Source organism: Drosophila grimshawi, unplaced genomic scaffold (assembly GCF_018153295.1).
Source record: "Drosophila grimshawi isolate 15287-2541.00 unplaced genomic scaffold, ASM1815329v1 contig_44, whole genome shotgun sequence".
Classification (NCBI taxonomy): Eukaryota; Metazoa; Arthropoda; class Insecta; order Diptera; family Drosophilidae; genus Drosophila; species Drosophila grimshawi.
The window spans coordinates 6,230,089-6,243,107 of record NW_025063240.1 but is presented as its reverse complement, the minus strand read 5'-3'; the positions used below and the strand labels follow the sequence as shown (position 1 = coordinate 6,243,107).

The 13,019-nt window shown below is 36.1% G+C and overlaps 2 protein-coding genes across 2 annotated transcripts in view; both read left to right on the top strand.

Annotated features, from left to right (window-relative positions):
- The window catches only part of LOC6558866 (glucose transporter type 1), a 28,086-nt gene extending 17,807 nt beyond the window's left edge, over nucleotides 1–10,279 (top strand). Inside the window, 5 exon segments of the mRNA XM_043215582.1 lie at nucleotides 441–665; nucleotides 733–872; nucleotides 1,352–1,378; nucleotides 2,980–3,083; nucleotides 5,711–10,279. Of these exon segments, the coding sequence (XP_043071517.1) occupies nucleotides 441–665; nucleotides 733–872; nucleotides 1,352–1,378; nucleotides 2,980–3,083; nucleotides 5,711–8,406 (3,192 nt within the window). The 3' untranslated portion in view covers nucleotides 8,407–10,279.
- A 2,197-nt stretch (nucleotides 10,280–12,476) lies between these two features.
- LOC6558854 lies at nucleotides 12,477–13,019 on the top strand. The gene is made up of 2 exons (XM_001985065.3): nucleotides 12,477–12,718; nucleotides 12,779–13,019. Exons 1-2 carry the CDS (start codon nucleotides 12,534–12,536, stop codon nucleotides 12,867–12,869), a joined length of 276 nt encoding a protein of 91 aa, XP_001985101.1. The 5' UTR covers nucleotides 12,477–12,533; the 3' UTR covers nucleotides 12,870–13,019.

The following is a 13,019-nucleotide window of genomic DNA, read 5'->3' as shown; positions in this document are numbered from 1 at the left end:
ATATAATATAATATAGTATTATTTATTTAAGATATACTAGTATTTTCTACTATTTGTACTTTAAGAACTCTCCCAAAAGGTTACAGCAAAAGAATAAAAACTCAAGTGACAGTTTGTTTTGTGAAAAGTGCAGCGATGAGAACAAATGGTAACCGTTCAACTCTTTGAGAACCAAGAAATTAATTACCTAATTGACTTCCATCTACTAAGTATATCCCAATGAAAAAGGTCAACTCATGCATAAAAGTGATTAGTTCTATAGGGGGCTTATCTTTACAAATTTTTACTTTACTTTCTTATAAATATGATGACAACCTCCTTGATTTGTTTTGGTTTAAACGTTAAATGAGAATGAAAAACGAAAAAAATAACAAGAAGAAAAATGAAAAATGAAAAGCCTACAAATCATCGAGAATGCGATTACTATGCATTTTGTATAGGAGTTTTTTGGTTATGTGCAGGAAATGATCGATTGGATGTCATATCTATCTGTGGTGGCCACGCTCGGCTTTGTTGTATTCTTCGCCGTGGGACCCGGCTCCATACCCTGGATGATCACAGCGGAACTGTTCTCGCAGGGTCCCAGGCCCAGTGCTATGGCCATTGCGGTGCTGGTCAATTGGATGGCCAATTTTGTGGTCGGCATTGGTTTCCCCAGCATGAAGGTGTGTCACTTACCCTCTAATTATTCAAATCTGAATTGATATTTACTAACACGTTTCTCGATTTCAGACCGCTCTGGAGAACTACACTTTCTTGCCATTTAGCGTGTTCTTAGCCATATTTTGGATATTCACCTACAAGAAGGTTCCTGAGACCAAAAACAAAACCTTTGAGGAAATCTTGGCACTCTTCCGTCACAACAACGGCAGGTATGTTGGTTAGATCCATTTTAAAGCATTAGGCTATGCACACAGCTCATTGCAATTTGATAACTAGCTCTGAATTCATAACAATAACAAAATAAGTAATAACCCAAAACCCCTCAGAGCAGCTCAACTACATTTCCAGAAAACTCATAACTTGTAGACCGTAACAATAAAAATAAAAAATTCAACAAATTCTAAAACGAATCCCCAAACGAAACCAAATGTCAATAGTTGTCTCTTTCTTCTTAATATCATCAATTATCTACTTGGAAGTTTATTATGCGGTTTGCATATAATAAGTGTCGTATTTGATATTCTGTTTGTATTGTATAGCCAGATAGCTATGCAATGCAAAACTCTATCGCCTAATTTGTTAATTTTTGAAATTTATCTCTTGTTTATTTTGTTGCACATTGTGTTTTATCGACTGTTTTGAAAATAATACCAATGTCCATTCTATGTATGCCCAAAAAAAACTAAAGGACATTTCGAGATAGTAGACTGTACGGGTAAGTTGCATGAACTAAGAGAAACTGAAAAACAAAAACAAAAACAAAAAACAAAAAACAAACCAGTAAACAGCTCGATAAACTCAAGTTAAACAACTATAAACAAAAACTTCAATCTGAAGCGTTTCGCTCTATTAAAACGTAGCTCGTTTGCTGTACTTTATTAGTTCACTCTAAAGCAACTTTATTGTAAATTTTAATCAATAAAACAAAAAACAAAAAAAAAAACATAAAACAAACTAAATTAAATTCTATGAAAACTTGCGCTCAAAGTTTCATACTTTTTCGGCATGTCTGCTTAACTTTGCCTGTACTACTCGTTACTTTGTTACAATTACAATTACAAATACTACTACAAACAATCAATAAACAGCTGGAAACAGTTGACAACTACTTAATTAATACAAGTTCATACTTAGCAATTTAAATATAAATTACTCAAATATTTAATATGAATTTAAATACTCTGTACTCTTCTATTTAAATGCCATGTTTCATTATCAAACGTTTTGTAACTCTCTTTCTATATATATTTCTCATGTCACCCTTCCCAACAAAAAAAAACACAAAAAAAAATCCAATTTCAATTTCTAATTCATGCAGCGCCCTTACATCTCAAAATCCCGCCCTGAGTCTTTGTCCTCTCTGCTCATTGTTCATTCTAAATAAATTGGTTAGTTTAAAGCACCAAAAATTTTCAGTGTTAAGTCAAAAACTCACATTGCACAACGACAACAGCAAACAACACGCATACACACGCACACCACACACACATAGATATAAACACCAGCATAACATACATACAAATATATATATATATATATATTTTATATTATATATATATTTATATATGTATAAATATAAATATACAACACATTTTGATTATGTTGCTTGTCCATTTAGTGGGGCCAGTGTCAACGACTGTGTCAACAGTGGCTTTGAGGCGGACATTGAGATATCGCAACGTGACTCTAACGCAACACGATCCAAAGTACAGTAATGTGGGACAGCTGCCTACCCTGTTGCAATGTCGTAGCAAACTTAATTGACATTCCAATGTGTGCACAAGGAAACAGTCGCATTCTCAACAGTCGAAAATCGTATTTTTCTCAACTTCGCTTATGCTTCGAAGTGAAATTGATTGGAAAAATTTGATTTCGACTGCACTTGCGATTATTATTATTTACTTTTAATTTATTTTACATATATATTTTTACTTTAATTTGCATTCCATACTCTTTTTACTTGTAATAAATATTGTTTGATATTATTTGTGTTTGTTTCTGTTTTTTATTTGTATCATATGACAGCCGCGCTTAATAACTTCCAAGCCAGTTAAACTTAGGATCTAAGATTTTTCAGCTAAGGTATTCACATACACAACCACTTCCACACACACACACACATATACACACCGACAGACAGACAGACAAACACACACCGTTCCCGATTTTTGATTGCCCTCCTTGCCTCCCCCTTTGTGTGCGTGCGCGTATTTGTGTTTATGTCCAAAGTCTCCAAATTGCTGTCATTAGTTTGCAAAAATTAAATTTAAAATACGTTTACACTTAAAACATAATCGTAGAGTGTGCGAATTTCAGGAGTATGCTAAACTGCACAAATAGCTTGGAGCCACAAAGTATGAATTCTGGCATCGAGCATGCCGCATTGATGGTATCTGAGGAGAAGACCCAACATGACTCACGTAAGAATAAATAAAAAACAAAAAATCAAAATCGTCAAAAATTGCAATTACTACAAACAAAATCCCAACTTACGTTCTTAATTTTAAATTATTATTTGTTGTGCAAATTTCTCGTTCAATCGAAAATAAAACAAACACTTAACAAAACAATACAATACAAATAACAAATACAATATTTACTTATTCATGTTGTAATACAAAAAAAACAAAAACAAAACACAATTACACATATCCAACATAATACTGCATACAAAATGACCTCTAGGTAAACAAAGCAGACGTTTAGCTTGGCCCAGAAACTAACAATAAACTAAAATATACTTGTAAAACTGCCAAAAAGTACACACACTCCCACAGATACCTACATTCATGTATATAATATACACACACACACATACACATACAAAGTATTATATATATATATATATATATACACTTATATTGCAGTTATTTTGTACACATGTTCGACATGTCGAATTCTTTTTTTTTTAGTGTGGAATATGTTTATACAATTACACTACCAAACAAACACACACATACACACACACAGATACATGATGGAATTAACAAAAATAATACACAAAATTACGCATAATCATATATTTTTATGAGTAATTAGCAAACATTGCCATGTATATTTACTTTTAATTTGCAATATAATCTTTTTACAAACATCCAACCATGTCAAGTCATTTTTTAGTATACATATGTCTGACTTCTGTGTATTTGCATTGCATGTATAGAATTACATACATACATTTTACAATATTTATTAGCATACCAAATTATCTAAAGCAGTAATAGCTTATTATTTTATATATACGAATAAATTGTAGAATTTTGCTTTAATTAAACTGAGAGTGAAATGTAATTGTACATTTTAAAGTTCAATTTATATTCGATATAACTCAAATCAATTGAGATAAAATTTCTCAATATTTAAAATCATATAAACAGTTGCATTCACTTTGATTATTTATAGAAATAGACCTTTGTTGTTGTTGACATTCTTTTAAGCTGCTTGTTTTAATATATTTATTCATAGCCATTTAATGTTAGCAATTACATGTATAAGAACTTTAAAAATCAATATAAATTTAATTATCGTATTCTTTACTTTCCATCGCATACATTCATAATTCCCTTGGCAACTATGAATGGTGTCGCATTGAACAAAACCAATATAAAACAAAAACATCAATAAATTATTTACATTGGCGAATAACAATATTGGAAACCGATCAAAACATCAACTGGATCTGTACACAACAACAACATCTAATACAACAAAACTACACCAAAAATAATATTACTGCTGTATGTGACCAATTGAGAAATGAATTCAAAATATATTGGCAAAAATCTGAAAAAATGCATGAAAAAAAATACCATACGAAAACCATATTTTTACAAAATATATACTAAAGTCTTTGGTACGACTTCGTTCTCGTTGACGGTTGAAGGCATGGGTCCATATCCGTTAAGCGATAGCACCAATCTCTTGGGTCCAACATCAACGAGTTACGCGAGTGGCGGAGTCGGTGTCGCCGGCTCCTCGTCTTGCTATACAAACTACGGTACAAATATACAAACGCCAGTTCCTAATCGCAAATGTTACTACAATGAGTCTGACTATGGGCGAGACGATAGCTTTCGCAGGCACTCGGCGCACGGAAGAATGTCATGTAGGTTATAATCACTACTCCTAAGTGCCACTTAACCACATTCACTGCCCCACAAACCACTCAAAATGTGGGTGGGGCAAAAAAGCCACAAAGCATTTACATAAAAATGCCGCGCGTGCCGCTTGGAAGACCGTAAACACAATTGCACCAAGCTCGTCAATAAACTAAGCCATAATATATATCTGCTCACAATCTACCTATAGGCTAAGTCGCAACGAACTGCAGACTGCAGTTTCATCTAATGTTGACAACTTTGGCTTATCAATTGCTTTAAATATTTACATATCATTTTTATTCATTTTTTTTGTATTTATAGAACGCAAGTGAAAGCGAACTTGGGACCAACTAAAAGTAACAAACAAAATCAATTGGCTAAGTAAACATGATTTCAACAAAAACTCCAAAAACACCCGCGCTCCTTTGAGATACAAAACACATTACACAAAGAGTGCCAATAATGCGACTAAGATTACACTGAACTGTCAAACATGCAATCATCTTAATTTTTACAGAGAAGATCAAAGATTCTCACTTGCTCAGCAATTTCTCAAATCTTCACATGTGTTTTATCAACTTAATAAACACATCTGAATATTTGCAATTGTTGAGAACGCATCGAACGTCATTTCATTTCTTATGTCATTCAGTTGCCTCAGTTATTTTAAGCTGCATGACGTTTGCTCGAAACTTGTTTTACAATATTATAAAATTAATGCGCATGTCGATTATTGGCATGTACTTTTTGCATGCACTGTTTAGCGTTAACCACTAAAACCACATACTACTACAACTAAATCCAGCCAGCAAACTAACTAACTAAATTTTAAAAAAAGAACCGAAATAAAAGTGCAAAAGTAGCTAATTTGGTGGCTCTATTAATTGGAATATTTTTTTTTCGATTTTTTTTGTTGTTTTTTTCTGCGGCTTTTGCGCTTTTTGTAGCTGCATCCGAGCGATTTTTAGACGGCGGCCGAAGTACACACCAGGGCCGGAGCGCTGCCTCTGCGCCCCATCACCTTCGTCAGCAAGCACCTGTCTGCCCGAACAGCGGGCCTTGACTGAGGAACGCCTCACCTCCTGAAACTGCCAGTGTACATTCAACGAGCCGCACTGAGGAGCAACAACAGCAACAGCAGCAGCAGCAGTCCTCCTCCACCTTAGCCGCCACACAGCCACACAATCAGCATCAGCATCAACCCTGTTATACCACCACACACGAATATGTGCATTGTAGCTATGAGAAGGACATTGTATGTGATCAAGCGCCACAGACGCAGTCATCGCATGGTCAACACAAGCATGAGCCGCTCCAGCAACAGGAGGCGGTTGCCATAATCTCACACTGCCATCAGACACAGCCGCCATCGTCGCAGCGCAAGCACAGCCACAGTCACAGTCCGCATCATAGTCGCCACACATCACCACACAGCCATCACTCACATCTGGGTCAAGGTCCGAGTCACAGTCAGAATCAGGGTCACAGTCAGGGTACGGGTCCAAGTTTGGGATCTGGTCAGCCGCAATCGCACTCACATCATCATCATTATCGTCGTCGACGTCGGCAGCACAGCGTCGCTGCTGTTGGTGGCAGCGGCAGTCTGCCGGGCGCCCACACGCCCCACTCTGCCAGCGGTGGCCACCACAGTTCGCGTCATGTGTGCAACAGTCGACGCCATCGCTCCGTCACCGATGTCTCCTGCCAGTCGATCAATGCCTGCCAGGAAGCAGCGTGTGCCGACCGCGAGGTCCAGGAGATAATGGTGCGTAAGACCTGCTGCAGTTCATCACGCACAGAGCTGGCTCAGTACTTTGCTGAGGATCTCTATGGCTCATCGTCGCGACGACCGAGCTCCTGCTGCACCAGTTCGGACTACTGCTATCAAACGGACTCCACCAGTTTATACGGCTCAAGATCCTCTTTAAGTCGCAACAACTCCATCAAATCCGCTTCGGCTGCGATGCGCAAGCAGCAACGCCTCCAGGCACGCCAACCCAGCTACACATCAATATCGTTGCGGGGCCTAAATGCCAGTCGGCCAAATAGTCAGCTCGGCTCGCTGACCTCCATATTCGATCGTGCCAAGCAGATTGCCAACGAAAGCAAATACATCGAGCAGCAGGAGCAGCGACAGGCAACGGCAACACCCTCTCGTGGCTCCACGCTGGAGCGCCACAGCTCGAAGGGAGCGCTGAGTAATGATCTGCCGGAGTATGCATGCTCGCCATCGCCGATTCGCTGGAGTTTCCTCGCCGATGGCAAGTCGCCCACTGACTTTGAACTTGAGGGCGCAGTAGGTGGCACCGATGAGGCAACAGCAACAACAGTCGCACACTCAACGGCAACGGCAACAGAAAATAAAGTAGATGCCTGGCATGTGCCCGAGCCGGACATGAAGCCATGCCGGAAACTGACCAGCAGCACGGAGAATAGCAGCTGGAAGAGCACCCTGTATGATGATCAACCCAGCACCTCAGCAGCGGCACGCAAGCGACGTGGCAGCAACTATCACTGTGAATTTGAGGAGTCGACAACTATCTTATTCCATCAAGATCAGGAGGGTGAGGCGTATAATAATTGCTGCAACAACTACATACAATGCAACACGTATCTGGATCAGGATCTGCAAATTACCAGCGAGGATATCCATCAGTATCTGTCCAAGGGCAATCCAACTGTTGGTGATGTGCTCAACAATTCCAAGAACTATCCGTTTCAGCCTAGCAATGCGCTCGAGTTTCAATACAAAAACAACTTCCAGCAGGGCAACAACAACAACAACACCACCAACAACAACACCAACACCACCAACACAGCCTCCAGTGATGCGGGTGAGTGTTTCCAGCGGTACGAGCGTAGCTATCACGCCAGCAAGGAAACGAACTTAAATCAGAATCCTGGCGGAGTGCAGGCACCACCCGAGCCATTGTCCCCCAGCAACATAAATCTATCGAGCAGCAGCAACAATATCAACATTGTTTTCGGCAGCAGCAGCCAGGAGCGCAATGCCAACGAGGTGAAGTTCATTAATAATCACTCTGGGGAAAGAGATGCCGACAATCAGCTGGTCAGCTCGGAGGCACATCATGCGGGTTATCTGCCCTACACGTATCCCAGCTATGATTATACCAACATGTCTGGCAATTCGCACTTTGAGAAACCGCTGGGCATCGATGAACTGCCCAAAGAGTTTGTTGGCATGCATGGATTGGATGGTGGCGGATCAACAACCAGCGAGCATTCATCATCGTTGCACTTTGACTCCTTCGATGCCGCCTCGGAGCACAATTTGTTGTCACAGCCCATGTCACCCGGCTCACCAGCCTCAGCCTCGGTGAATCCTGCTGGCGATGCATATATGCACCTGCACCACTCACACTTTGACCATCAAGATCACCAGCAGCAGCAGCAGCAGCAGCAGCATTATCACGGCCAGTATACACAGGCGCACAACTCGCACCCGCACTCGCATTCTCATCCGCACAGCCATGGCCATCATCATAGCACCAACACCAACACCAGCACAACGCATCATTATGGCACACACGACCTGGCCGAGGAGCAATTCCGGCTGGGCAATGCCCTGAAGAAGGTGCGCAAGCGTGCACGCAAATACACAGATTTCCTGCGCAAGAAATGAGCTGAGATTGTGAGCCACACTCTTGCTGATTAGCCTTAAATTCCTCCCACTCCCCATCTCTAGATTCGCCATACTTTGGGCGCAAGTATGTGGTCGTCTCGAAGTCGCAATCGCAGCCGCGACGCTCACAGAGCCTGGACGAGGATTAGCTGTGGATGGACGATCAAATTGCATTTTTAGAACACACTTTTCGACAAGCAATAAATGAAACATTTTTCATACACTCACACAAATCGCGAAATTAATGATTAACTTAAATTTTTACACTGCCAAATGATGAAGACGATTAAAATTAATATTTATTTGTGGTAAGCCAAATAGTAATGTGCGATGGACAGACACCTATGTACACTCACTCAAACACATATAGACAGCACACATATTATCACATTCACATACGGCAGTCGGCTATAAATGAACAAGAAGAACAACAAGAAGAACAACCACAACAACGACTATTTTAAAAATACCTAAGCTACAGTGCGTATACATAATAAGTATGAACATTTGTATATTCAATTTAAACATTAAGAACAGGTTTTGAATTTGCATATTTAACTTACAAATTAAACAAACAAAAAACAAAAACAACAAACCGAAAGGCAAATGCAAATAATAATGCACAACTACCCAAGCATAGTTATAAAATTAAACAATAACTTTAAATACTTATTTGTAAGAGGTGAGAGATCAAAGCAGCGCTACAAGATTTAGAGTTTCAGCAACTGCGGTAACAGCAAAAACCAAAACAAAAAGCAAATAAGAAGAAAATATTAACAATTAAATTAAAATGAAAAAAAAAAAAACAAAAACAAAAAAAATAAAATAAAATAAAGCTAATTAAACATATACAAGAAGAATAACTGTAGCTGACACATAAAAAATGCAATGTTATTGAGCATTTCACTAAATCGGTAAGTTAAACTTAAATATGGCATATAGAAAGGTGATTTTTTTTTATTTATTTACTATTTTATATGCGAATTTTTATGGTTGAAGTTGAACAAGTTTCTTCAGGGACTGCTTGCAATTTATGTATAAGCAATAAGCCGTTTTGCTCATAGAAAACAATTTAGTTAATTCCGAAAACAAATTCCATTTATTCTCTTTTCATTTTGAGGATGTTTTTAAAAAAATATTTCTCTCATAGTTTCGCTTTTAGTTTTGCAAATTCATTTTTAGTGCATGGATCCCAACAACTGTCTTCCAATTGTATTTTATAGTAAGTTTCTAGTTTGAATTTCCTTAAATATAAACAATTTATGAAATATATGAATCACAAACACATACTTATATAATTTCAATAAATTAATTAAATCAAACGTACCTTGCGTGACAAAAAATAAATAAATTAAATAATAGTAAGCAAAAGATGAACAACTGTAAATAATTGCTGTTAGTTAATCATAAAATTAATTTACAGATAAATTACATTAAAATAATTAATATAATTTGTAGTTATTAGCTGAAATCATTAAAAATAGTAAACCGGAATAATAAATATAAATGCACTGCCAAAAAGGTTTTATGAAAAAAAATAAAATAAAAAACAACAACAAAATAGATTGAACAAACCTAAGATGATGAATATAAGTAAAACAAACGCAAAAAAAAACAAATGAAAAAAATACAAACGAAAAACAAAAACTGCTGTAAATATAAGAATGAATACATATAGAAAATCATAGACATTTTTTAATGGCACATTAATTAACGAGGAGCATGCAATTTGCAGATTTTTTACATTATTTTAAATAACTAAGTAAAAACAATAATGAGTTGAATATAAATTCATGAAACCAACAAAAATATAAAGCCACGTGGCAGCGATTTTGTAACAAAATCAAAAGAGAAAATGTTAACATTGCATAAAGTTTAAATTAAAAAATAAATTTAAAAAACAAACCAAGTATTAAAAGGAAAAAGAAACAATAGAAACGCAAAACGACTACGAAACGATGTTAACTGGTTGTGAGTTTGATTTGATAAACAGCTGAGATACTTTCGATTGGCAAAGTATCTTAGGTGCATATCAGTTGAGCCGAACTAGTCAAATGTTGTCTGCATTATTCTAAATGTAAATAAATAAAATAAAAAAGCAAAAACCAAATAAGTTAATTATTGCCCATACAGTAAATATACACACGCAATGAATTAACTATGCAATTTAACGAAATTAGTTCATAAAACAATAAAAGCAACAAATTACTGATGCATACAATTTTAATGTTCACAAAATTCAAAAATAATACACACTGAAGTACGCGTTAATAAAAAGAAATAATTTAAAAACCAAACAATTTATGATAATCATACACAAAGTTGAATGCAAGTAAAACAAAAAAAAAAAAAGCAAAAAACCGTAAACCGAAAACTAACAGCAACAATTAGACAAAAGCGTAATAAAAATGTGAGAACCGTTTGAATTATATAGCAGAATTAATACAATTACAATTGATCGACAGACAAATTAGTCAAATACAAAATATTAACCCATTCAAAGTGGTTTGCATTTTTTTAATTTTTTATATTTGTTATATTTATTTAATGATTAAAAACAAGTAAACACACACATACAATAAACAGTCGGTAAAAAATATGTTCTAGCATTTGTCATAACAATATATAGTTGTGTACATAACTAGTTAAAATTATGCATTAACAGAACAGTTATCTTAAGTATATAAATACATACATATAAAGGTGAATATTAGACACAATTACACAGGCACACATACAAACTCGTACAACCACAAAAAAACACACACATAACACACACACACACACACAAAATGTATTAGTGCGAATATGAGTTTGCGTTAGTTACAACAAGAATTGCAATGAAAAATAATAATTAATATAATGATATACAACAATAAACTTGAACTTAGGTATATAATTATGAATTTAAATTATTTTTAGCAAAAACAAAAATATAAAAAAAAAATGATGAAAACTCTAAAAACACTTAAAGCAAGAAAAACTTATTGAAATTAAATTGAAGAATTAAGTAAAAATAATTGCTCAATTTAGCAAAGAGTATAAATAAAGAATTATACGTTAAGTAATAATTTCAAATAACAAACTGTTTTATGATTCGAAAGGAAATGGAATGGGAATTTAAAATAATACCGGGTCGGTTTTTAAATTAGTATTAATAATATTATTTCTTTCTCACGGGACAGTCTGAAGGTAAGCAGTACAATTTTTTAAGAGTAAATAAGAGTGCTTGCTGCTGACAATCTAGACAAGGTTTCAGACAAAGCATTAATGAAAATTCTTAAAATACATCAGCCGCAATGCACCTCAAATATAAAATATACTGAAATCTAATTTTTATTGTTACATATGTACATAAAATCGGTAAGTTCTTCCAAATCCCTGGCCTACTTGTTGGCGAAGTGAGCAAAGCTTAAATCTATATCGTTTCTGTACATATCGTAATTAAGCTATGTATAGTAGGGTAGGTATTTGCCATGGATAAGCTTTTAACGTCTTTGAATAAAGCTTGCTATATATGCTGGATATAAGCTTTTATCCTCCTCCGTCCAACTTTTACAATGAGGAATCATTCTATTGATCACATTTATTGATATATATTTTAGTGCAGTCTTTGCGTGTCGAGAATTCATAATTATACAATATTTTGCAATTATACAATAATAACCTAATAACTAAGCAATTACTCAAGATGTTCATATTATACAATATTTTCTGTTTCGGATAATGAGATAGCGGATACACAGCAGTGCCACAAATTAGGTTGCGGCATTGGCTAAGCTACGCTAAAGCTATGAAAGACGGCATACTTTCAGGGATTCGTAGGCAAAGATAGAAAAGACTCGGAGGAAATGGAAATGATTTGTAGAGCGAACTGGTAAGCACTTGTGTTATTTGTAGCAACGCTGTATTTGATTTGAATAATTATTTTGTTTTCTAGGCAGGCTTTGCATTAATGATTTAAAAACTCACAACAGAATAAGTCAGAAACAATTTTAGTAAAGCAAGTTTCATCCTTCATTTTTTTTTTTGAAGCAATAAAATTTTTACGAAAACAATTTTTGGGCAATTTTTAAAGAAATTCATACAACACTTTGGACAGTTTCAAATACTTGTGTAACAGAATTATGTCCTCGCAGATTAATGCTGAAATGTGCGGAGGAAAGGGCTCTGAGGCGACCGGTGCTGGAGCTGCGGCATACATGAATTCATTCTCCAGTGAAATGTCTATGAAGCTGGAACTGAAATCGTCTCCCAAGCAGATATGCATACCACCACATCAACGCCATCGGATGGCCAGCTCGGAAATGTGGTAATTTCATTACACCTAATAGATGATTGAAGCAAACATAATCAATGCATATTTGCTTAGTGTCTCTACAAATAGAAAGGATACTGAGATGCCGGACAAGTCCTGGTCAGTGTTGTATGTCGGCGCCAAGAAGGATGATAACTTTGAATAGCAGACAAACGTTCCTGTTGCCTTCTAGAGTCCTAATTTAACCACCTAATATTAATTGTGATTGACTTGTACGCATCCACATCATTCAGTCTCACCCAATGCTATAATATACAAATTCTCTCACTCGTGCCAGTGCATAGTATATATATCA

Excerpts from the sequence above, each read along its gene's own strand:
- LOC6558854 (XM_001985065.3), top strand. The coding sequence starts at position 12,534 with ATGTCCTCGCAGATTAATGCTGAAATGTGCGGAGGAAAGGGCTCTGAG. Across the intron at positions 12,719-12,778 it reads ATGGCCAGCTCGGAAATGTG|TGTCTCTACAAATAGAAAGG; the intron begins GTAATTTCATTA and ends ATATTTGCTTAG.